The sequence below is a fragment of the Linepithema humile genome, chromosome 1 (assembly GCF_040581485.1).
Source record: "Linepithema humile isolate Giens D197 chromosome 1, Lhum_UNIL_v1.0, whole genome shotgun sequence".
NCBI classification, from domain to species: domain Eukaryota; kingdom Metazoa; phylum Arthropoda; class Insecta; order Hymenoptera; family Formicidae; genus Linepithema; species Linepithema humile.
This window is the reverse complement of record NC_090128.1, coordinates 28,217,622-28,241,931: the sequence shown is the minus strand read 5'-3', so window position 1 is coordinate 28,241,931 and position 24,310 is coordinate 28,217,622. Positions and strand designations below refer to the sequence as shown.

General features: G+C 33.2%; 2 protein-coding genes and 1 long non-coding RNA gene across 20 annotated transcripts in view; 2 read left to right on the top strand and 1 right to left on the bottom strand.

The window, feature by feature from the left end:
* The window catches only part of RyR (Ryanodine receptor), a 41,609-nt gene extending 39,922 nt beyond the window's left edge, over positions 1-1,687 (top strand). For all 16 annotated transcript variants that reach the window (XM_067356721.1, XM_067356743.1, XM_067356735.1 and 13 more), the window contains 3 exons: positions 146-302; positions 376-541; positions 638-1,687. In XM_067356721.1, the coding sequence (XP_067212822.1) occupies positions 146-302; positions 376-541; positions 638-800 (486 nt within the window). In that variant the 3' untranslated portion in view covers positions 801-1,687. The remainder of the gene's footprint in view (positions 1-145; positions 303-375; positions 542-637) is intronic.
* A 193-nt stretch (positions 1,688-1,880) lies between these two features.
* Positions 1,881-23,836, top strand: LOC105669056 (solute carrier family 35 member F2-like). Of its 3 annotated transcripts, XM_067356967.1 has the most exons (12): positions 1,881-2,264; positions 3,103-3,215; positions 3,342-3,535; positions 4,174-4,336; positions 4,409-4,565; positions 4,661-4,871; positions 5,066-5,187; positions 5,278-5,476; positions 19,092-19,130; positions 22,862-22,959; positions 23,242-23,299; positions 23,375-23,836. In XM_067356967.1, exons 1-11 carry the CDS (start codon positions 2,146-2,148, stop codon positions 23,273-23,275), a joined length of 1,449 nt encoding a protein of 482 aa, XP_067213068.1. In that variant the 5' UTR covers positions 1,881-2,145; the 3' UTR covers positions 23,276-23,299; positions 23,375-23,836. The 3 variants fall into 3 exon arrangements, with proteins under 3 accessions (XP_067213068.1, XP_067213063.1, XP_012217219.1); XM_067356962.1 differs by lacking the exon at positions 22,862-22,959 and having other exon boundaries at positions 23,390-23,836; XM_012361796.2 differs by lacking the exons at positions 19,092-19,130; positions 22,862-22,959; positions 23,242-23,299; positions 23,375-23,836 and adding an exon at positions 6,041-9,477 and having other exon boundaries at positions 1,890-2,264.
* Positions 14,328-22,192, bottom strand: LOC137000463 (uncharacterized). Its single transcript, XR_010890688.1, has 3 exons — positions 21,481-22,192; positions 21,335-21,388; positions 14,328-16,642 (listed from the first exon to the last, which is right to left on the bottom strand). It is a non-coding gene; the product is annotated as an uncharacterized lncRNA (long non-coding RNA).
* Positions 23,837-24,310: the final 474 nt, after the last annotated feature.

Here is a 24,310-nt window from a genome sequence, read left to right as displayed (position 1 = left end):
TATCGTGTATCTTGAAAATAAATATTTAATTATAGAACATTTATCTTTTTATCCGCATGCTTTAGACTTTAATCGTTTATTTCAATTTTACTTGAAAGAGTTTGCAATTCCAAGTTGTTGATACATTTTTTTCTTTCTTTGGCAGTGCTTTGTGTTTCATCTATACAAAGGTGTAAGGGCTGGCGGTGGCATAGGTGACGAGATCGGTGAACCTGATGGCGACGATTACGAGGTTTATCGTATAATGTTCGACATTACGTTTTTCTTCTTCGTAATCGTCATTTTGTTGGCCATTATTCAAGGTAAGTACACTTAATTGATTTCTCGTTTTGCAGCGGAAAGAGAATACAATTTAATATTGCGGTTGATCCTTAGGTTTAATCATCGACGCGTTTGGTGAGCTTCGAGACCAGCTCGAAAGCGTAAAGACAAATATGGAGAGTAACTGCTTCATATGCGGCTTAGGAAAAGAATATTTCGATGCGGTACCACATGGGTTTGATACTCACGTTCAGCAGGAGCATAATTTAGCAAATTACATGTAAATATCGACAAATATTCTACATTTTTAATTCTAGAATTATACGTTAGAAGGATACTTTGAATAATTAATTTTTATATGATTCTCTGTTGACAGGTTCTTCCTTATGCACCTGATCAACAAACCGGATACGGAGTACACTGGTCAGGAAACTTATGTATGGAATATGTATCAACAGAGATGTTGGGACTTTTTCCCAGTGGGCGATTGCTTCCGCAAACAGAACGAGACGGTGGAAGAGGAGGGCAAGAAAAAATAAAATTAACACTGACGAAATAAAATTAGTTAATGACCAAACGATCGACCAATTCGATCTTATTTTGACGAAGAGGATTTCTCTCCTCGAGCAACGTCTTCGATAATTCTTAGCATCAATTTTTGCTCATTGCGGACGGGAGTGCAAAGTCAGCGCTCGTTAAAAATCAAACTTCAGAAACCTTAGATACATTTTACCTTATAACGACGAAGAGAGATTTTACCTTGTAAACTTGTCTCTGTTTTCCATTTGACAATTTATCGTTATTCCGACTAACTAATAGATTGAGTCTCTGACGTGTGAATCTAGTGCATTAATTATGTACTGCGTTTAGTGAAAATGTTCGAATACGGGAGAAATATGCGCCTGACGTTGCATCAAGCACGTACGTACGTGTGTCATGCGCGGCCAGAAATTAGTGAAATTAAAAATATTTTTCCAACTTTTTAAGGCTAACTCAACAGTATCACAGAAACCGGGAATTTCCTCTTTATAGATAGATAAACAATCGAAGATTAATAAAAATTTCAACTTCCTTCGACCGACGGTACGTTGTTGTTAAATCAATGAAACGGCGGAACCGACTGCACAAATTTACATATTCATAGCGCTACAATTGCCTTCTTTTCATACGTCGGATGATCTATATACTTGTGCATAATTCTGCGCTGCATTACAGCGACAATAGGTTTGAGATAAATGATATAGTATAAGCAAGTTAAAGATATTTAAAGTTTATATAATGTGCAAATTTCTGATTGCTATGAGAGTGCGAACTTTTTGGACATTATTTATGGACTGAACTCACGTTATATTCAAGAATGTCAATATATTGTAAATAAAACTCTACGGCAGGACTATCTGGTAATAAATAAAGACATACTTCTTTATTTCGTTGTCGTAATCTTTTCTTGCCCTTATAATTCAAAGTTGAAGTTAATTTTCAAAAATTTTAAAAGTGTGACAAATCACAAATTATTAATATTATCTTGATTTTAATTAATCTACAGATTTCAATAAGAATAATTATCACTATTTTCTTAAAAAATTATATCAATTTTGAATCTGTAATGTTTTATTTTTTCATACTTTTATCGAACCGTAAAAAAATCAATTTTTCCCGCTCGATGCGAAATACTTGGGGCTGGAACCCCATGCGACATTACGACATCGTATCGGCGTAGTATAGTAAAATAGTATTTCCCGTCGCGGTCGTACACCCGAGGGAAACAAAAGAGGAACAATAAGACTAACGGCGGCGCGTCCCTCCGCGCCGTAAGCGGAAGGAGGTCGCGCAAGCGCCCCAGCCCTAGTAGTCGCTCACCGGCGAAGAGTCTTCAGGGTGAAAATGCACCATGGCATGGGTGGATCGGCGAACGATCGTCACGGCGCTCAAAATCAGGCAATGCAGGCCAGGAACGGGGTCTGCGACAAAATCGAAAATTACATATCCGAGCTAGGACAATGGTACGTGAGTAACTGCGGAGAAAACTGCCTTAAGCGGCAGGATCTACTGTGTGTGTTTTCCGCCCTGTGCCGCCCAGTGGAAACAGCGGGGTCGGGCAGCAGGGGGGCAAACAACCCGGGCATGAAAGTGGCAGGTGTTTAGCTATGTTTCTCGCGTGTAATTTCTTGCGATAACGACGTATACTTGTGATCACCATGCACTTTTGCGTTCGTGGAACCTCAGAAATTTTAAATATGGTAACAATTGATAATAATGAATCGATATATAGTAATAGTACAATGCTATAAATATTGGAATGCTGGTATTAGTGCAGTTTTTCCATATATGTGTACGTGAAATTCTATGTATATGAAATTTATAAGATTTTGTTGAAATATGTATAATTTAGTAATCTTAATTCTTTTCTTTTATGTGATATTTTACTCGAATAATTATAGATTAATTAATTTATAAATTTGTTATTATAAGTATTTTTTATTAATTAAATTAATTTATTTCTGTGGTACGAGTTACGTTCTTGTGTGATCCAGTAGAAAGATCTTGGTCTGACTTATGTCTGGCATTACTACTTGTTAAAGTAATCCAATACCAGCTGTGAAATATTAAAAAAAATTCTATTCTACATTTTTTGTAATATAAAATTTTTATATTAAGTTATAATAAAATATATCAACTTTTAAGATATTTAAATTTTTTGAAGCATTAAAAGTACTATATTATGTAATTATATTCTTATAATTGCAATATTAATTATAATATAATATTAAAATATGTATATTCAATATTTTGTGTATTTTCGTAATAAAAATAACAATTATTTAATAAAATACAAAATAGGGCCGTATGGAGGGCAATAATAATGGGCCAATTCCTCTCGTTGGTATTGTGCTTCATGACGCTTGTGAATCATCATATAAATACCGCCTCCTACAAACTCTCGCTTCCAACAGGTAATTTATTTCTTTGAAAATGAATTCTGTATTTATGCAGCGTCAAAATTTAAATTCACAAATCTACAACAATATCAATTCTTGTAAAACTTTACTACTAACTGATTACTATTTTTCGTGAGACAGGGCAAAATCTTCCACACTATGTGATGATGTGCTTAGTCTACACGACATGGATGTCCTGCAGAGGTGTGGGGAATGGCCTATTTTCCGTCATAAGAGCTCGTGGCTGGAGATACTTGTTGTTAGCACTGATCGACGTTGAGGCATGCACGCTTATTACATCGTCGCATCAATTTACCAGTCTTGCTAGTATACAGGTGAACATACAAATAGATATTTTATTATAAAAAATATAAATTATTGTGAAAATAGTGATGCTCGATTGAATAATAAATAATAAATTTTTCTTGTAGCAATAGAATTTTATATTTTAAAAAATCTTTCCTTATAATAAATTATTGATTTAAATAATTCCATATTATACATGCTATTTATTGTAACTAATATTTGTATTTATTTATGCGTTAGAGTATTGTTCATATCCATTACATTTACAATTTTTATGCTTTGTTAAATAATTAATAAAAGCCAGTTTTGCGATTACTTGTGTTTAAAGTTAAATGTCATTCAAGCGCGATTTCAGTCGATGCCATTTACTATACAATTTCTTATTCACGCACGTAACTTTCCTCATCGTTTGCACCTATATTAAACGGGCGTAGTACTCGTGTCACTGTCAATGGCGCAAATATAGATATTATAAATGCACGGCTATAGAAAGGAGGACGTTAGGTCTTCGATCTAACAATGCTCATTGTCCGAGTCATGCATTCTTAATGAAACGCACTTTAAGCTTTTTGTTCCGCGCTCTACATATCGGAGTTTTAACAGACTATTACTATGAAAATTGCAAATATGTAAATTACTGTAAATGATCGAAAAATATATGTTTCAGCTCCTCGACTGCGTGGCAATACCGGTTGCATTGGTACTCTCATTTCTGGTACTGGGTGTCAGATATAGAATGGTGCACATCGTTGGTGTATCCGTCTGCTTAATGGGTGTGGGATGCTTGGTTTGGGCCGGCATAGATGACAATAATGATCCTACGGCTACTAGTAATGATCGATGATAGTAAAATGCATGATAAAAAGAAATAGCGAAAAATTAATATTACTTTGTTACATCAGGAAAAAATCAACTTGTTGGTGATATGCTCTGTCTCGGCGGCGCGGTATTGTTTTCGGTGACAACGGTCCTGCAGGAGCTGGCTGTTAAAACAGTCGACATTATTGAATATCTGGGCATGATCGGTTTCTTTGGCACTATACTGACTTGTATGCAAATGTAAATATGCCGCCGAATATGACTAAAAAGAGGCCTTTAAAAGAATACTTTAAATGAGTGGTGTTTGGTATTTCACTTCGATTGTTTTATTACAGTGCTGTGCTCGAGAGGCTTCAAATAGAAACGTTCCACTGGGACAATGTACCGGTAATAACGATCCTGATTGTTTATTGCATCACGCAATTTATGTTTTTCTCTTTGGTGCCGGTAATATTGTTTGAGTCTGGTGCTACCGCCTTGCAACTGGCATTACTCACTTCGGATTCATTCAATATATTGGCTGGAATGCTCAATCATCACTATAAGGTATCATCATTCAATGTTTACAACGCGATAGATCGTGTTTTCATTCAGCTGTTGTTTTATATTAAGAATTGTATCCGAGATAAATAATTATTTAAGAAATAATTCTCTTTTTTCTTATCCAAAAATTGTGCAACTTTTCTTGCAAAAGTGATATGTTATACATCAATACCAACATTTTTCATTGTTTATTCTAGTTTCACGCATTGTACTTTGTTTCGTACACACTCACGATGACCGGCATATACATATACGCTATAAAGAGAACAGCTATATCGACGAACTCACGGAGGCAACACATTGAACTTCCAGATTACAGGTGAATTTGTGTTAAACATCGTGAAGAAAATTGTTATCATTTTTTTATGTTATTGTGAGCGTGCGTTAAAATGATCTTATTTTTTTTAAGAAGACACATGTCTCATCCTGACGTCGGCGAAGTGGAGATGGCCACAAGCTCTGGAATGTCCGGCGTAAGCGGCACACTCGACATAAGGGCATCTACTCTCGGCAGCGAGAGAGAGACGATGGACGCGACGAGCCTACCACTGAGCGTCAGCTCCGACACGGCCTTCACCTCCTTCTATGGCAGTCAGGCGAACTTAAAGGTAGCATCGAGATCGATGCCGCGTGTATCCTCCAATTCGTTTCTCGATACGAATGCCGGCGCGGTCACCTCGCTTTGATATCCGTCGAGGACAAACTTGACGCGAGTGCAGGGTTCAGGCGATCTTACAGATGTTCGAGGCAGATGGAATATACGAGAATAATAGATTTTTCGAGATTTCTTTTATCACATCTCTTTCGATAATATAATTTTGTATCATGTCGCAAAACTTTGCAGTTATAACAATAAAGGTCATAAAGGTTGGTAAATTTATTTTCCAAAAATAGTTTTGCAATACGCATAATAACGTGCAAAAAGGCGGTAAAATCAAATGACAAATAAAATTAATAAACTTTTATGTACTATATTATTTATATTTAGTTAGTATATTTCCATTAGTATAATTTACAGCATGCTGCGTGCAACTGCAATGAATAGATCGTCTGCATGCAACGAAAGAATTTTTTAATTCGCGTGAATTTATCTACCTTTGACGGCATGGTTTTTCTTTTCATATTCCTTTACTTGTACTTGGAAGTGTAAATGAAATCTGTGCCGGTTTCAGGCTGCGAACGGGAACAGCGGTTCTGCCTCTAAGTAATAAGCGGAGGAAAACAACTGTTTAGAATATAATACCGCGTGATAAATTCGTTCAAAATGCACCACTTTTTAAAATGGAGCTTTTAAAAAAGCACGAAAGGATGTTTATATATCGACACGAATAATTCTGAACGTTAGCGCACAGTCTAAAGACTCTAGAAAGATCGTATAAAAATAATCGTATAGAATTATTACTATTATATAATATTAATTGTATGTAATAGTAAAATGATAATTAGGCTGTTTTTCAGTTATTTTCAAATATTAATTCGATAATGTAGTTTTAAATATTTTTAATAAGTAAATATTATATTATGACAAAAAGATTATTTAATTATCGCAATATTCTTAATTATTGTAATAATTTTACTCATTTATATGAAATTTGTAATTACATTGTACATTGTTTATACTATTAATAATTATATTTTATTTTGTTATATTTATAATATAATCATTGGTTCAACTAATTTTATCTTATTTTTTCTTTTGTTCGGGGGCCAGAAGGTTTTCCCAGGGGTGTGAAAATCTTCCAAAGACACCCCTCGGCGTGCAATGCGTGGTCCCGATCAACGCTCTTAGTCGCCTTGGCCCTAATTACGCTGCCGAAGGGTAGTGTTGGATTCACCGTCCCCTGGCTTACTAGCTAGGAGACGGCGCCTACTAACTAAAACCACATCTCTACAGAACACCGCTATACTCTATCGGCGGGCCGGTGTCCCCCTCAAAGGGAGGAACCGTCCGTCCACGGACCCAGGCGTACCCCCAGGATCCGAATCGGAGTCCTGTCCGCTCGGGCTCGTGACTACTGGAGGGGTCGGCAAAATGGATCGCGATAGCCCAGCAGTAGGGCCGCGTCTCCCCCGGCGGGGTTGATGAGGCTAATTTTTCACCTGCCCCGCTTGTTTTTTATGTGAGGAGGACTTTGAGGAGGAGGGCGGGGAGGGCGGCATCTCTCCCAGGGGACTCCGGGAGAAACGGGGCAACCCTCTTCGTCCCTACCTCCCCGAGTCACCCTCTCCACTCTCTTGCCTTCAATAGGACCCTCCTCCTCCGGAGTGACCCTTCCGGGTCTTATTCGAGGCGCACGGTTTTAAGGCTGCCCGCCTCCCCCTTGTTTCCTTGCCTCCTTCCCCTCTCCCGTCGGCGGCCTTCTCCGCCGACCCGGAAGAGGGAGAAGGTGTCAGGATGGAAGCAGTTCTTTGCACCCCCGAGAACTGCCTTCTCGCAACACTGGCGGAATTTTCCGCCCTCAGTGCAGTCACCTCAGCCCTGGGAAGGGAAATTTCTCTCTCAAGAGCAGAGATAACCCCCACACAAATCTGGACAATCTCGTCGCCCACCGCCGCCGCCGCGATAATCGGTTCGGTTGAAGTGCTCACGCGATACATCCCGACTGGCCCGACGCTGGATGCCGACGGGGACTCGGCCGGGACAATATCGGGTCCGCGCCAGTTCCTTTAGGGCGGTAACAAATTCTTCCTCGTCGTTATCGTTACCATACAATTGGTTTGTTAACAATGTTTTCCTTTACCGAGTTTGATTTCGGAGTTTTCCTTCTCCAATTGCCTGTCATGGCTAACGACCCCAGTCTGGCCGTCGGCGTGCTCTTAAACCTCATCCCTCGTACAAAACCTTTGGTATTGCCACTGGGGGTGTCTGGGACGGCGAGCCCTCCCATCAACGACAAGATGGCACGTCGCGGAAGGGAATTTTATGTTATTGTAAGCTTAATTTATTAAGCTTTACTCTCAATACGTGAATATGTATACTTATTGATTAATATTATTTATATTAATATTTTATATTAATAATTTATTTTATTAATTAATATCATATTTATTTATCAATTAATTCTATTTTTGCATGTGTTTGATTTAAAAATTGAATTAAACTTGAAAATGGCCACAAAATCAAAATATATGGTAATTTAGAATTCTCCCCAGTGAAAAACATTCCCAGTATTGTTTATATAGGCGTGAACTAATTGTATAAGGACGAAAAAACGTGCCAAATGTCAAAGTCTATTAGCACTTAGATCGTAGATCTAAAGAAATATGAATGCAAACATGTACTCATTTTCACTTGGATTTTTTACATTTACACGAACTATTTTCGTGGACGTTTGTTATAACTATTAAGATCGATATACTATAGTATATACACAGATATTTATAAGTTATAATGATAATAAGAATTAAAAAAAGGAGAAAATTTTAGATAATTTAGCCCGACAAATTAAGTCGACCTAATTGATACGGTCAATATTAAGATGACTACGTATAATACGCTATATTATTCTATTCTTCTATTACATTACGATTTCTAGTTACACAATGAACATTGTCATTACAATGCAAATAATAATTTAAAATTTCTATATTTATTTACATCACTTATCTGTCTTTTTTATAATATTGAACTGTAACAACAATTAAATCTATTTGCAAAAACTTATATTCTCGTCACGATAAATAATCAAATTATGAAGAATTTACGACATAAGGATAGAACCTAAACTCTCAATATAATTCTGATTTTGGTGTTACATAATACCAATTCATATTATCATAAAATGATTCAGTAAATTAATTATATTTACAATACTAATACACAAGTTAAGAATGCCAAAAGATTGGTTGGTAATTTAGCAAGATTTCCAGATGGTTAACTGTTTGCTTGAATTTAACTGAATATATAAAATGTGTTCAATACATTACTGAAAATTTTATGATAAATGAGAAATTAATTAACAATGTTGACTATTATACCAAAGATCTTATTTCTAGCATTATTATTAGCATTATATAGATATATGAAAATAACAATAATCTCGTTTTCACATTATTCGTAAATAATCATAATGTGACACAAACCTACTAATAGACCTATTAGATACGTATGTAATTTGAATACTCTATACATTACATTATTATTAATATCTATAAATGTAATTTTATTTAACGTTAGTATTCATCGTTCAGATTGTTCTTTCAAAAGGTTTTACATTTATAAATTTAGAAATAATTTGTACATATTATTTTGATCGTTCTATAATTAATACAAAACACAGTGTGACATTACACACATTTTTTAATATAATTCGTCAAGATCAAACTGCAAGATTATTAACAAAAAGCTTAATCATTGCTCTTATATTTTCAAAAGAGAATAGGAGTTCAAAGGAATTATAAATCAAAACTTTTATTTATTTATAATATAGGCTCTAATAGATTACAAATAATACTGCAAGAGTTCATTAACAATAAATTTATTATATTCGCTATTGCGTTATTACAAGTTGAAATCATCTATAACTTCTTCTAATGACAAATCATTGTTTTATGTAATAAATGTATATTTCTTTTTAATAAATAAGTTAAAGACTGATTGTAAGAATAACACATTACTGGATCAATTTTATATATAACATTCTATAAAATTATTCGTACTTTAATTGTCACTTTAATCTACTTTCAGGCTAAATTTATTTATTTTTAGACAATTTTATAAATTTTTATCTATTCTAAATTATATATATCGTCTTGCTTTAATCACATTCCTTACGTAATATGAACGTAATATGTTTAACTAATTCCAAGCACCGATTCTACATTAAATTTATTTTTAATAATTATGTCAATTAATATAACTATTAATTTTTTTCCTTTCTGCAATTAGTAACATTGATGGAATTTATTTTTGATGAAAAATTTAATTCAAAATTTTAAATTGAACCACCCAATTACAAAAACAGATATACCATCTAGCGCGAGTCCCGCAAAGAAAAATGTATTTTTGTGAAGCGTTTTGCACTCTAAGACTTGACGTATATCATGCAACGTGACTACGTTTGCATCATTGTCTCGTAAAAATAATTCACATTGTGCTTTGGCGGTCCATTCTCTTCTGGGTAAATCGTCATAACGCGAATGATCCAATGCATATGGATCTTCGATGTTTTCTCGTCTTATATAATCGAGAAGGCATGGTTTTGTTTCCAATAGGTCTTTAGTACTGTTACGAATACACTCGGACCATGTTACTTCTAATGCATTGCCTATAGTTGTAACGGTGCGCGCGATGAAGAGAGGAAAAAAGATACCAATGACGAAAATCAGTTCAGATGTCAGTTAATTCCGAGCACTGATTTAATCTTCTTTTTTTTAGTTCTATGTCAATTAATAACTATTTATTTTTTCTTTCTGCAATTACTAACAGTTATCTGAACTTTGGACGGAATTTGTTTTTCATATCGATAATTCTACGTGTTTTTTCCCGAATAAATTTGCCTTTTACTAACAAAAAGCAAATTTACTGCTTAAAATGAAAAGTAACAATAATAATTCAACGGATCCTAGGTATCATACTAAACAAATTGTAACCAATTTTATAATGACTTATACGCGTTTTGCAATTTTCTCTTAAATCCTTGTCCACACATGTCGAAAAGCTCTTGACAGTTATTCTTCGATTAAGTAGTTTTCCGGCAGACAATAATGCTGACCATCCTTGTTGTGACACCACGTTCCATCTGGAAAGTATGGGTTAATACCTAAGTCGAGCATATCCAAGTGTGGCGAGTAGTAAGCAAATGTACCGCCTTTTTATCGACAGTATACGGTACAGGCTCTCCAAGATATCTGGATAATGTGAAAGAACTGCCATCCTGATCCTTTTCCCGATTTGTACTTCGATCTTTCTATCATGTATTTATGTTTTCTTTGTATCCCTCTATTATTAAACTGAACTCGTTGCATTTCATGGTAGTATATTCGCTAACTGTTTTGCGTCTAGTGCATAATATGGAATCATTGCACAAAACCACGTCTTAATATGGCCCGTCACAATTCGACGTTTTGTATGTTTGATATTTGCAAGAACGTCGTTTGATTACTTTTTTGGATTTCGGCAAGCAACTGCTTTTACATGAGTCTTCTTTCCATTCACTCCAGTTATTTTCAATTTCTTCACAATAATTAAAAATATATGGTGGTTTGATAACAGGCACGCATTCTTCGCCGTGACATTCTTTCCTAAGTGCGCAATGAGTTCCTGACAATAATTGAATAAATTAAAAACTGAAGTATCTAATTTGAAAGAAAGACATACCAGCCAGCGCTGGTCCCGCGAAGAAATAATTATTCTTGTGAGGCGTTTCGCATTGTAAGACTTGACATATATCATGTAACGTGACTACGTTTGCATCCATGTCACGTAAAAATAGTTCACATTGTGCTTTGGCGGTCCATTCTCTTCCGGGTAAATCAAGATAACGCGAATGATCCAATGCAGATCGGTTTTCAATATCGTTTGGTTTCATATAATAATCGAAACAATGTTCTGTTTCCCATTTTTCAGTAATGTAATTTCTACTACACTCGGACCATGTTGTTTGGCCCCGATAAAATTAAATATCTGACATTATGAATTTGCCTCTCAGACACGTTTTCGAATCGATAGGGTCCAAATCGAGACCAATTCCTAAACTTTTGAACAGATAAACTATTAATTTTGGAAATATACTTAACCTGGCATCCTTTATTTGCAGTATTTTTATATGTTTTGCACTTCATAAAATATTAACACATTATACAATTAAAAAATCAAATTGCTTAAAATCTTCTGAGTAGTTTTTGTCTTTTAATTATACAAATAAGAAAATTCTTATAAAAAATATTATTTAAACCTAATTTATATAAAAATTTATAATAAAATTTATATAAAACTAATATACATAAACTTATAGATAGCCGATCTCATGAGCAGCAATTAGAGCCGATGTAAAACCTGCGGATACGTCTCTATCTGTAGCACCGAATTATACTATGGCGCACGAGTAAAACGTGATATTATACTTGGGTTGTATACACGTGCCACTCTGGAAAGAATATCCTATGGTAGAATACAATTTTTTATAGTGACGTTCTAAATATATATTTATTCCGGTTAGGTGAAAACTAATGTCCCAGTGATCCTTGTTGCCTATCGGAAAATTGTATTTGCGTATTCGCAGAACGAAGTGTGCAGTAGATCACCGTTGCCATTAAAAAGTTGCAAGTTTTTCGGTTATTTGTCCATAATATGTAAATATATAAACGAAATATCAACACGAACACCCAAATTCGGATGATGGAACGCAGCTTGGATACGATACACTACACGTACACTAATAACACATTGGTTAATTTTTCCGAATCATTATTCAGAAAAGGCATGAACGTATTCAAAGTTTTCGAAAAAGCAACTTTTTGGAATGGGTGTGGATTCCCCCCTACCCCCTGGGGGCGGGGGGAGCAGAATAGAGGTGTAAAATGTTAAATGGCACTATGGGTCGAGTAGGGATTATTTGAAAGAGCGTTTCAAGACAAGAACAATAATTTTTGAAAATGTTTACTACGACTTTCCAGTCAAAAGTGGAGATAGATCAAAAAAAGGGGGTGGACTTCCGAAAAGCTATCACCTCCGATTTGGCTTATATTCAGCCTAAATACTTATTTTATCTAGTAAATAATATTCCCAAATGGATTTTTGACGCAAATGCTCCCTCCGCCCCCCAACCCCCTCAAAGGTTAAAAAATAAAACTGTTTTTGTTAATTATTTCAGAAAATATTCATTGTACGGAAAAAGTTGTCAAACAAAAAATGAAGCTCATAAAAAGTATCTTATAAAACTGTAGAAAACTTTCCTATTGTGAAAGTAATTTTCTATATATTTAAACATCTAAACGCCTTACTTTCAATATAATGCTTTATTTGCGGAAGAAATTTCTTTCGTTTTTCGAAAGAAAATCTTGTTGTTTGCCCACCCAAAGTTTTGTCATTTTCTTTGTCATCGACAAACTGCAAACTCACTGTCAAAGCAGAAGTTTCAATATTTATCGATGCACAGAAATAAAAAAAATACAAAATTTATACAAAATTGTTTAATCCTGCCTAACAAAAACTCCTACCTAATAAAACAATTTTATCTAATAGAAAATCCTACCTAATAAAAGATGTAGATATCTGAAAACTCGTGTAAATCAAATAAACCGAGAAACGCGGATAGAGATAATGATTTAACGATTAACAATTTAATTTATAAGTATCGATTTAATATCACGTTATACGCATTTTCGTGTACGCAAATGACATCTCTCACTTGAGAGAATTCCGAGGATAACGACCTCGGCGTTTTTCGAGTGATGCTTAGCGCAGAGCTCAGCTCAGTTACCGCTATTTGCATCGAAAATCCGAGAGCGATTGTCTCGATGTTTCTCGCAGGACGCTAGCGCAGAGCTCAGCTCAGTTTCCGCTAGTTGCGTCCGAAATTTGTATTGATAGTCGACCATTGTTCAATGTTCGATCATATCAATGTATCGAGATCCGTGCTCGACCATCATCAATGGGACCACGAATTTCGAAAGTTCATGCTCAACCATGGGATCAACACTGGAACTACCGACGATTAACATAACAACTTCTATTTCATTTTTTTTTTTTTATAAAAAGTGATAAAGAGAAAAAGTACATTAATTAATTAAATTATTTAACACAATGCAACAAGTCACAGAAAAAAATCTCACACACAACAAATACATTATAAATTTAAATAATTATTCTAAAAAGAATAAACCGGTCATTTTGACCGCTTTGATAGTTTTAGTGTTAAGCCATAGGACCACGGATGCATGGGTAGGCTAGGAAAGATTGCGAAGAAATTGACGTATAGCAAGAATAAATATATATTTCAAAATTGTAAATAAATTGTTAATAAAAAATGCACTCCTTTTTTATTAAATAAATTATTTCAAATATATCATAAATCATTAATATATTTACGTTTGTGTAAAAGAATTTTCTTTTTCATTTTTAATTTACATCTGTGATACATTTGTGTACATATGTATTTAAAAATTTTCTTACTTTTGCTTTTCAACGTCAATTTATAATATTTAATCCTGGAAAGATATAAAAAAATAAACCACTTACCGTAGGGAAGGAAGAAATGAAAGTACACATTTACACACAGAAAAGGAATTTTGCTATCGCAATAAAATAATCGTTGCTATTGCATGTTAAATATGTTAGCGATAAAATTTCGCTATTGTAACTATACTTTTACAGATTATTCAATATGCAACAAATCTGGTATGTTAAAAAAATCGAGAAATTTTGAAATGAGAAAACAAGTTATATATATATATATATATATATATATATATAAAAAAAAAAAAATTCGCTGTTACGACAAAATAATTTATTTTTAATAAATTTATTTTACTATTGCAATGAATTGTCGCCATTAATACAAACTTTGATAATAAGATAAAAATAAATTTCTTATTATATATTAGCAATTTAATTTGTGTGCAGATTTAACAAAACTAATTTCGGTAATTAAAATTATTATCTATAAAAAATCTTTTTGCTGTTCAAATAATAATTAACTGTAAGAAATTTTGCTACGATAGCTTATATAAAATTTACTGCGGCAGCAAATACTTTTTTTCCATGTATTAACAAGTTTTTTCTTTTATTTTATGTATAATCTTTTTTTTAAATATTTTTTTTCTTATATTTTTTCTCATATAAAAAAAATATAAATAAATATATAAACAAACATAAGTACATTATTTAGAATAAAAATGTATTGGATTATTTAAACAATTTGTAATAATTTTTATAATAAAATTGAAAACAATTTTTATATGCTTAGAGTCATCTTTGTTCAGTAATTATATATGCACCGTTGTTTTCGACAATTTTTGGCCATCTTTAACAACTTGTGCATACATTATTAAATAAAGATATTATTATATTATATTATTTATTATATAAACATTATTTATTATATAAACATTATTATATAAACATAAAAATTGTTTTTAATTCTGTCATAAAAAAATTCTACAAATTCTCTGTTAATTATTCAATATATTTTGTTCTGATCTGTCAATCATGAAATACATTTAGGAAATATTCCAGGATTAAATATTCATTAACGCATCTAAGTCCTAGCCTATCCATTTTAAGATAATGAATCGAAAAAATAATGTACTTTACATAATTTTATTCAAAGTATTCAGGTGTATAATTATATTTTTAATATTATATGATTAATATTTAATATATATGCATTCAAATATATGGATTCAATTAGGCTGATGAAAGTTGTTTCAACTTCGGGCTCAATCAAAATCAAAATTAGAAACACTTTGCTTTTTTTAAATGTACAACGCATTTTGCAGGTTATTTATATTTTTAGTTATATTTTTTAATAATTTTTATAATTATAATCTAATATAACATGTATCTTTTCTAGATATATATAATAATATTGATAACACATAATTAAATTTAATATAAATTAACTAAAAAAATAGGTACTTCGTTCTTTTAAAAACAAATGCACGTACAACTCAAAATACTTTTAAAAAATACGAGAGAATAAAATTTTGATATAATTACTATAAGACAATAAAAATTATACGACCTGCAAAGTGTCTCGCGTCTATATTTTTTTTTTCACACTATTATTCGATCCATTATCTTAATAATAAAAGACAAATTAAACTAACTCACCGATCGATGCGCAGCAGCGGAGTTGTCGTTCTGTTGATCTGCATAGTTGATCTGTAAAACACGAAATAAATCAAAATTATAGCAGCGTTCACAATATGAAATATTTGTGAAATCATAAAAATATTGAGTACATTGAACTTTTAATTCGTTTTCTAAGCAAATATGTAATAAAAGAATTATTAAAAAAGTTTAATTATTTAAATAAAAAGTAAAAAATATGCGAATAAATTCTAATAATGATAAATATTAACTAATGTAAATATTTTGTCTTTCAAATATTTTAATGTACAATATTTTCAACAAATAAATGAATTATTGCTTACCGTAAAGTTGCTCCGCCGGCGCCCGATGCTCCTCCTGAGCCTCCTCCTCCTCTCAGTGGTCCTTCGAAGCACTCACATTGAATCTCACGCGTTCGCGACGCATGCATTGCTCGCATGCGTACCTGAATACGAAAATCGCGCGATACTTAAAACGGCACTCCCGACGTCACAGGCGAATCGAATCGAATTGTCCAAGCTGTGACGTTAACGCGCGAATTCCGTCCGCGTTTCAGACGACCACATTTACCAATTGGGGCACGATTCTTTCAAAACAGAAGGCAAAGATAAGCTTGAAGAAGATGAGGTGATTAGTCATCCAATCAACCGACTAGATACAAGGCATCTGAAAAGCAATCGGTAGCGTTTGACTAACTCCGGTAGCCGTCCTCGACTACCTTCGACAGTCCGGCTATCTGTACAACTAGCGCGCTGCACGTAGAACCGAAGATTGCCCTGCCGTAGTGGAGATTTTATGATTGAAACCGACCTTTCCCTCCCCCGAGCCAAGCCTAAAGTCAAAAAAGATCGTGTCCCAATATTTGTCATACAGCAAAAATGCGTTCATCTATAGATTCGCTATAACTCTCGGCATTAACGGCACTCCCGACGCGCATTTTGTTATACTATACGACGGAACGAATATATTTTGTAGCACCGATTACGCGCACAAAGTTGATCTGTAAAATAAAAAAATAAATGCAGATTAGTGTTTGAAATAATAAATATTTATAAAATAATTACTGCGCACATTAAACTTTATATTCGTTTATTTATGCACACGTCTAAACAAAGAATTAAATTTTTAAATTTAAATTTAACTCAAATTTACTTGAAATAAATTAAGGAATATAATTGTATTATTCACTTAAGCTTCTGAAGCTTTGTTACATCATATTGTGATCATTCTGTGTGTAATACGGATACATAGTTTTATCTTTTATTTTAATCAAAATAGCTCTTTGATTGAAACAATACTGGTGTTTTAAATCAGCCCCTGCACTATTATTTTAAAAAAATAACGTTTTTAACGATAAATTACTTACCACAATGTTGTTTTGCCGTCGCCTGATGCCTCCTAGGCCTCCTCCTTCTCTCAATTGTCCATCGATGGTTGCTCCTTTTTAGAGCACTCATTCGCGAAAACACGGTTAATTACAAACGCGCGATCTTTGTTATGATGACAAAGGTAAACTCGAAAAACGCGATCGTGCGAAACTACAATTCGATATATAGTAGAAGCAACAGCAGAGAAGAGAAATTGAAAATTGCGTAATTAACTTTTCGCTTTATCCGTCGCGACTATGTTACATGTAAACTACTTTTCGTGCTTTTCGCACATGAAAATTAATACAAATTAGTAATTAGTTGTAAGGAATAATCTTTAATATGTGTCTTCATTTAAAAAGTAATACGGTAAGGAGAGCGATACGAAAAGACTCATTGCCGTCTGCTCTGGTTCAGTGTCCTTGGGCAAATGGTAATAAGGTTATAACGCGCTAAGGGTACGCCGCGATGTAAATCGCAAGAAACAAAACTCTCCTTGACGACACGTGCTAAAGCATTTCGATGCTAGCTCGCGATGTCGGGGATCGTTTTTGTTTTTCGTGATCTACGGCACGGCGTATGTTGTCTTGCGCGCTATCACCTTATTCACATTCTTATTCGAATACGTCACAAAGCAAGCAAAAACTTTTCTTTAATATTCTCCTTGCCGTATTATTCCTCACAATCACAACAGATATTAGATTATTTCCTACAAATAATTGTCGATTTATATTACATCTCATGTACGGGAAGCACGAAAAACTTGCGAAAGTGGTTTAGGCATAGCATAGCTGCGACGAGTAGTAAGCAAAATTGACTGCGCAATTTTCGATTTCTCTTTGCTGTCGTTGCCTGCTGTGAGAATCAAATAAATCATAGTTTCATACAATCGCGTATTTTTCGAATTTTCCTTTATTATGATATGACAAAGAAAAGCGCGATCGCATGAAACTATGATCCGTTTCATTTTCACAGCAGGCAACAACGATAGAAAGATATCAAAAGTTGCGCAATTAATTTTGCTAAATTTGTTCGTCTTGGCTATGATATACCTAAATTATTTTTACAAAATTTCCGTGATTTCCGAAAATGAGAAATAGTATGAATCGGCAACTTTTGTTTGCAGAAAATAATCTTTTAATATCAATCGCAATTACGATTTGAAAAACAATATGATAAGAAGAACAATACAGAGTTATTTCCGCTGCCGTGTGCTCCGCGCGCCGTCGTGCGAATGTGAGCAAATTATTACACGCAAGGACAATAAGTACGCAAGACAACAGCGCGCGCACGTGTCTTAGATCACGAAAAATAATCTTCGACGCTAGTGCCGAAATTACTCACATGTAGTGTTAGGGTTTGTTTTTGAATCTTGTTTTTTGCGTGTTATTATTTTACCGGAGCAGCAAAAGTTTTTTCGTATCGTACTTTTCACCATATTAATTCTCAAATAGCGAACGCGATACATATTAGAAGATTATTTTCTACAGTAAAATTCCGATTTATATTAATTCACGCACACGAAAAACATGGAAAGTAGTTTAGGTACAGCATAGTCGCGACGGGTTAAGCGAAAAATTAATTACGCTGTTTTCAATTTCTTTTCTATGCCATTGCTCTGCTATGTGTCGAATAGTAGCCTCATGCGCGATCGTGTTTTTCGAGTTTTCTTTTGTCGTTATAACAAAGTGTCGCGCGTTCATAATTAACCGTGTTTTCGCGAGTGAGTGTGGCATAAAAAAGCAGCCATCGATGGATAGTGAGGAGGAGGAAGCCCAGGGGGTATCATGCGACGGCGGAGCAACTATAAAGGTATTGTATAATATATAATTTATTATTTATTTATTATCTATTTGAAGAATACTTATCTTAATGATTATGCAGTACTTTTTTCACATGTAATATAACTAACTATATGTATAATATAATATGTACCAAATGTATATTTTAGACTATTTAAAAAGGATTAGAATTTTCAGTGAAATATCTATACTATTTAATATTTATAAATGGCAAATATTTTTTACATGTTTAAAATTTTTAATTATTGCTTTAATTTAAACATTATTTTGTATTTTATAGATTAACGTAGACTACAACTCCACTGTACATCGTGTACCGGTGAGTAAAAATCAAATTATTCTTGTTTTATTAAAGTATTGTTATATTAAAGTAACGGATTTAAGAAAATTATGTTAATGAATGTAGATATGTTTATGAAGTAAAAAGAATTCAAAATTAAAAGTATTAAAAAATATTAAGTAAATACAATATTTCATAGATCTGTTGCTTTAAGATGGATCAACGATAAATTAATTGATATTTTACTTTGGAATTCATGCAATTATTTGTCGCTTTATTATATGTATAATGAAGATATACATAAGCTTATAAAACAATCTTCTTTGCTACTTTCATTATTTCGTTATTTTATCATATCATAAAATGTTAACTACAAGATATAAGATTGAAAATGACTGAAAATTTTAAAATACACAGAAAGAAAAAAGAGAAAACATAGAAAATGCTTTTTATAATGTTTTAAGTTAAATATAAAGTTTTTAGTTAAATTTTTTTTTATGGTGTTTTCATACGTTAAATAGAGCTATACTAAGTATACTCTACAAGTTTAAGAAAGAAGGGTTTGTGGATTTATTTATGAAATATTCATATACTATTTTAAAATATATATTAGACATTCTATTGTGCATGACGCTTATTTTAGAGTCTTGCAATTTATTATAAAACAAACTTTGCAGAAAAATTTGTCTTAATACATAATGCACAAATCTAGTTAATATATTTCTGACATTAAAAGTTTGGATTGGACAATAAATATTTAATTTATGTAAGATTAACGTTTATTCATAAATGTACAAAGACTGCCAACCAAATATCTATCAATAAATACATGTATACAATTAATTTTTAACATGTATACAAAGAATTTTTAATCGCGTTAGACGTTAGAAAAAAAATTTGCAAATTTTTTTGTAATTATATTGCAGTTAAAATTGATACGAACGCTATAATTCTTTATAATTACATTTTATCTCAAAGTACATACATAGTTTTTATAATATGTTGGACTGAATATCGTTCAGTATAATTAATCGAGATTGCTAGAATTGTAATTTTGTAATTTATTGTTCTAAAATTTTTGTATTTTTTTATTTGCTGAATTTTTGTATGAACTTTTACGATTGTGCCAGTTTTGTATCTTTCTATACAAGGCAAATTTCTTATTCAACGAACACTTTTAGTTTATGTGATTATCGGAGATTTATTTACGGCATTTTGTAAAAAGATTCTTTTCCGCGGATACTGTGATTACAAATTGAATGAAATACAAAATTATTGCGGAGTTTCCTCGATATGAGTGCAAAGAGCGTAACGAGATACGTTCAATTATTCTTTTCCAATCAATAATCTAACATATTTTGCAAACTATAAACTTTTCTATAATGATAATTGCTATAAGTAGATAAGTTGATTTTTATACAATGAAATACTTTAAATCAAAGTCACAGCACCAAATAATGCAATGAATGAGTCGCTGTACAAGATCTTACGTGAATTGTTGAGAGACTTTTATCAGCGCGTTTCTAAAATTCCACGTTACTGATTACTAGAATCGTATATAAAATTATCGAACTATTGATTTTTCATGCGCATATTTTCCCACAAATCGTTTTTTTAATTTTATTTTTACAAAATGCCGTAAATAAATCTCCGATGATCACATAAACTAAAAGTGTTCGTTGAATAAGAAATTTGCCTTGTATAGAAAGATACAAAACTAGCACAATCGTGAAAGTTCATACAAAAATTCAGCAAATAAAAAAATACAAAAATTTTAGAACAATAAATTACAAAATTACAATTCTAGCAATCTCGATTAATTATACTGAACGATATTCAGTCCAACATATTATAAAAACTATGTATGTACTTTGAGATAAAATGTAATTATAAAGAATTATAGCGTTCGTATCAATTTTAACTGCAATATAATTACAAAGAAATTTGCAAATTTTTTTTCTAACGTCTAACGCGATTAAAAATTCTTTGTGATCATTCGAGAACCAAGGATGTATAATATATATGATTGTTAACAACAAAAAAGAGCTATTAATAACATTCTTGTCAGTACGTCTTTTTTGTATTTACCAAGTAACACTCTGCCGATACGAAATTACACATTAAACAGATGTTAATTGAACAAAATTTGATTATTATTACATAAAATAATTTTAGTTTAATTATAGGAAAACTTTCGATACTTTCACTTTGATTAAAACAAAGATAATTTGATCTTTACTCACCGGTACATGATGCGCAGCAGCAGAGTTGTCGTTCTGTTGATCAGCATAGTTAATCTATAAAATACGAAAATAAATCAAGATTATAGTTGCAATCAAAATAATGAGTATTTACAATTTTTTCAACAAATGAATGATTTATTATTTACCGTAAAGTTGCTCCGCCGGTGCCCGATGCTCCTCCTGAGCCTCCTCCTCCTCTCAGTGGTCTCTAAAGCAGCGCTCGGAATTAGTTGCACATTTCGGGCCGATTCTGGAGACGACGCCTCCTGTCCCCCCACTACCGGCCGGCCGCTGGCGGCCGAGCCGCCGATAGCTCTGGTTCAGGAGCGTTTTATATTAGAAATAGGCTGGATTGTTTAGGCATCTCTCAGGAAATCGTAACATTTTCTTCACTACATAAATAATGTTTATTTTCATTAATACATAATATATATATTTAATTATTAATGAAAATAAACATTATTTATGTAGCAAAGAAAATATTACTATTTTTTGAGAGGTGCCTCAACAACCGAGCCTATTTCTTATATAAAACGCTCTTGCGCCAGAGCTATCGGCGGCTCGACCGCCAGCGGCCGGGCGGTAGTGGGGGAACAGGAGGCGTCGTCTCTTAAATTGGCCCGAAATGTGCAACTAATTCCGAGCGCTGCTCTAAAGTATTCACACGCGATCGTGACGTTGATACAAAAATCGCACGGCACTTTAAACGGCACTCCGCGTTTTATATTACTGTGAAATTACGGCGGAACGATATTATAATAATCATACGATATTTTAGCCGACACTCCCGACGCGTATTTTGTCATATTAGGACAAAAGTTAAACTCGAATATCGCTCATCGCACGGAATACGCGTTCGACACGTTGCCGTGTACGCAACAGGTAACGATAGAAAAGGGGGAGGAAGATGAAAAACTGTGAGAAGTAATAAGGATTGGGGGTAGTTGGAAAAGATAACGCGCCGATACGCGAACGGTCTGCCTTACTCAAGTGTCGCCGTGCGAATAGTAACAGTCTAGGAGCAAGGATTCATTTGTATAAGGTCGTGTCGATGGGTAATTTAGGAGTAGGGGAAAAGAATGTGCCGATAACGCGTGCGAGAGAGAAAGCGTGGCAGTGAGGGAGAGAGGACATAGAGCACGTTGGAATTTCGTTGACTCACAGCACGGGGAAGTTTGGTGGGGTTGTTTACATACACTCTGTAGTCTACGAGCTTTATCAGACACTGACAAATTTGACGGGTTAATTCATAATTTTCAATCGTATCGTACTAACGATATATCAAGTGAAATATCAAAACTTGGATGATGGAACATGGCCCAAGCTTGGTTCACGTATGCTAGTATCATATTGTGTAACCTTTTCTTACTATTATACAAAACAGGCATGAAATTAAAGCATGCTGTATCGTCGAAAAAAACGGCAAGTTCTATGGTTAAATTTTGTCCCGTATTATCATAATCGATGTCTTTTGTTTTAGTAATCATCGTTTTTGCTTGATTTCTAAGACACGGTTTTCTTTTCCAGATGCTTTTCGTTTTGTTACGACTATCCTCGGACCATGTTACGTACTTTTGCGAATCGCTAGAACTTCGCTCTTGTGTCAATCCTAAACTGTTGAACAAGTAAATTATTAATCTTAAATATATGTTTCACTTTGCATCATATGATTGAAATATTCTTATCTATCTTATAATTTATTAATAGTTAACATGATAAACAATTAAACAATAAATTTTTTTAATAATGACTGTTTACTTATTTATTTTATTGTGCAATTGTACAATTAAATAAATTAAATTCTATTATAAAATATAATTTACTCTCTATTTATACGTAAAACTAATATACGAAAACTTATAGATTTCCGATCTTATAAATAGCTTCAAGAGATGATGTGATTTCAGATGGATCACGAAATTCTACGATTGCGCAAGATAAAAGTGGAATGCATGCCCTATCTTGGTAGGTTATTCCTTTAATATCATAATTCTTCTCTGTTCTGTAATGCGGTTTAAATACATTAATTTTTTCATAAAGATTTACTCCGGTTAGGTAAAGGCCAATGTCCCGGTGACGCGGATCATTATCATCCGAAGGATTTAGAGAATTTGCATATATGCAGAATGAATTGAGCAGTTCTTCAGCGTCGCCGTCAGAAATTAACAAATTTGATTGCTGTTCCTTCAGATATTTCAAACTTATTAACGTAATATTGATAAAAGCATCCAAACTCGAACGACTGAAGGCATTTTGGATACGATTCACATAAGTCTTATATGATATTGTGTAACTTATAGTCATTGTGCTCATCAAGAAACATACGACGTATAATATGTTGCTTCGTCATAGAAAACGGCAAATTTCACGGTTAAATTTCGTCGCGTATTGCGTACATGACGTCGTTTCAGTAAAAACTTGTTCTAATGATAAGAAATTAAATCAACACAATATTGCAGTGATCTTTTAATAATATGAGATTTGCCAAATAAAAGATTAGTATGTTCTCTTAAATTGTCGATTAAATACAAAGGCGTAAATTTGTTTCGCAAAGGTCGAATCTTTAATGTGTCGTTTTCCATAAAAATGAGACCCTCCTGCATTTAAAAAAGATGTATTTGTTTTATTACGTGTCATCTCACACAGCATGCATATCCGGGTGACATACAAAAGACATCCCGAAAATATCGTATCTTTCAAAGATATTTTTAAGATGTCTTCTGGACGTCACCCTGATATGCATGCAGTGTGGAATGCTTACGTATATAAAACAAAAAGTAATATTGATTAGAAATAAAAACTTAGAAATCAATAAACATAGTAAAACGATAGAAGTAAGTGAAGTCAGATCGCCAGATTTTAGTGCGAATAAACTTGTATTGCATTATAGAAATCATTAAAATACAAACGTTTCAACCAGTCGTCAGGTTGTTCTCAGCATCAAATAAAGAAGTTATATATGAAAACGCGGATTGA

Excerpts from the sequence above, each read along its gene's own strand:
- LOC105669056 (XM_067356962.1), top strand. The coding sequence starts at position 2,146 with ATGCACCATGGCATGGGTGGATCGGCGAACGATCGTCACGGCGCTCAA. Across the intron at positions 3,536-4,173 it reads CCAGTCTTGCTAGTATACAG|CTCCTCGACTGCGTGGCAAT; the intron begins GTGAACATACAA and ends TATATGTTTCAG. Across the intron at positions 4,872-5,065 it reads TGCTCAATCATCACTATAAG|TTTCACGCATTGTACTTTGT; the intron begins GTATCATCATTC and ends TGTTTATTCTAG.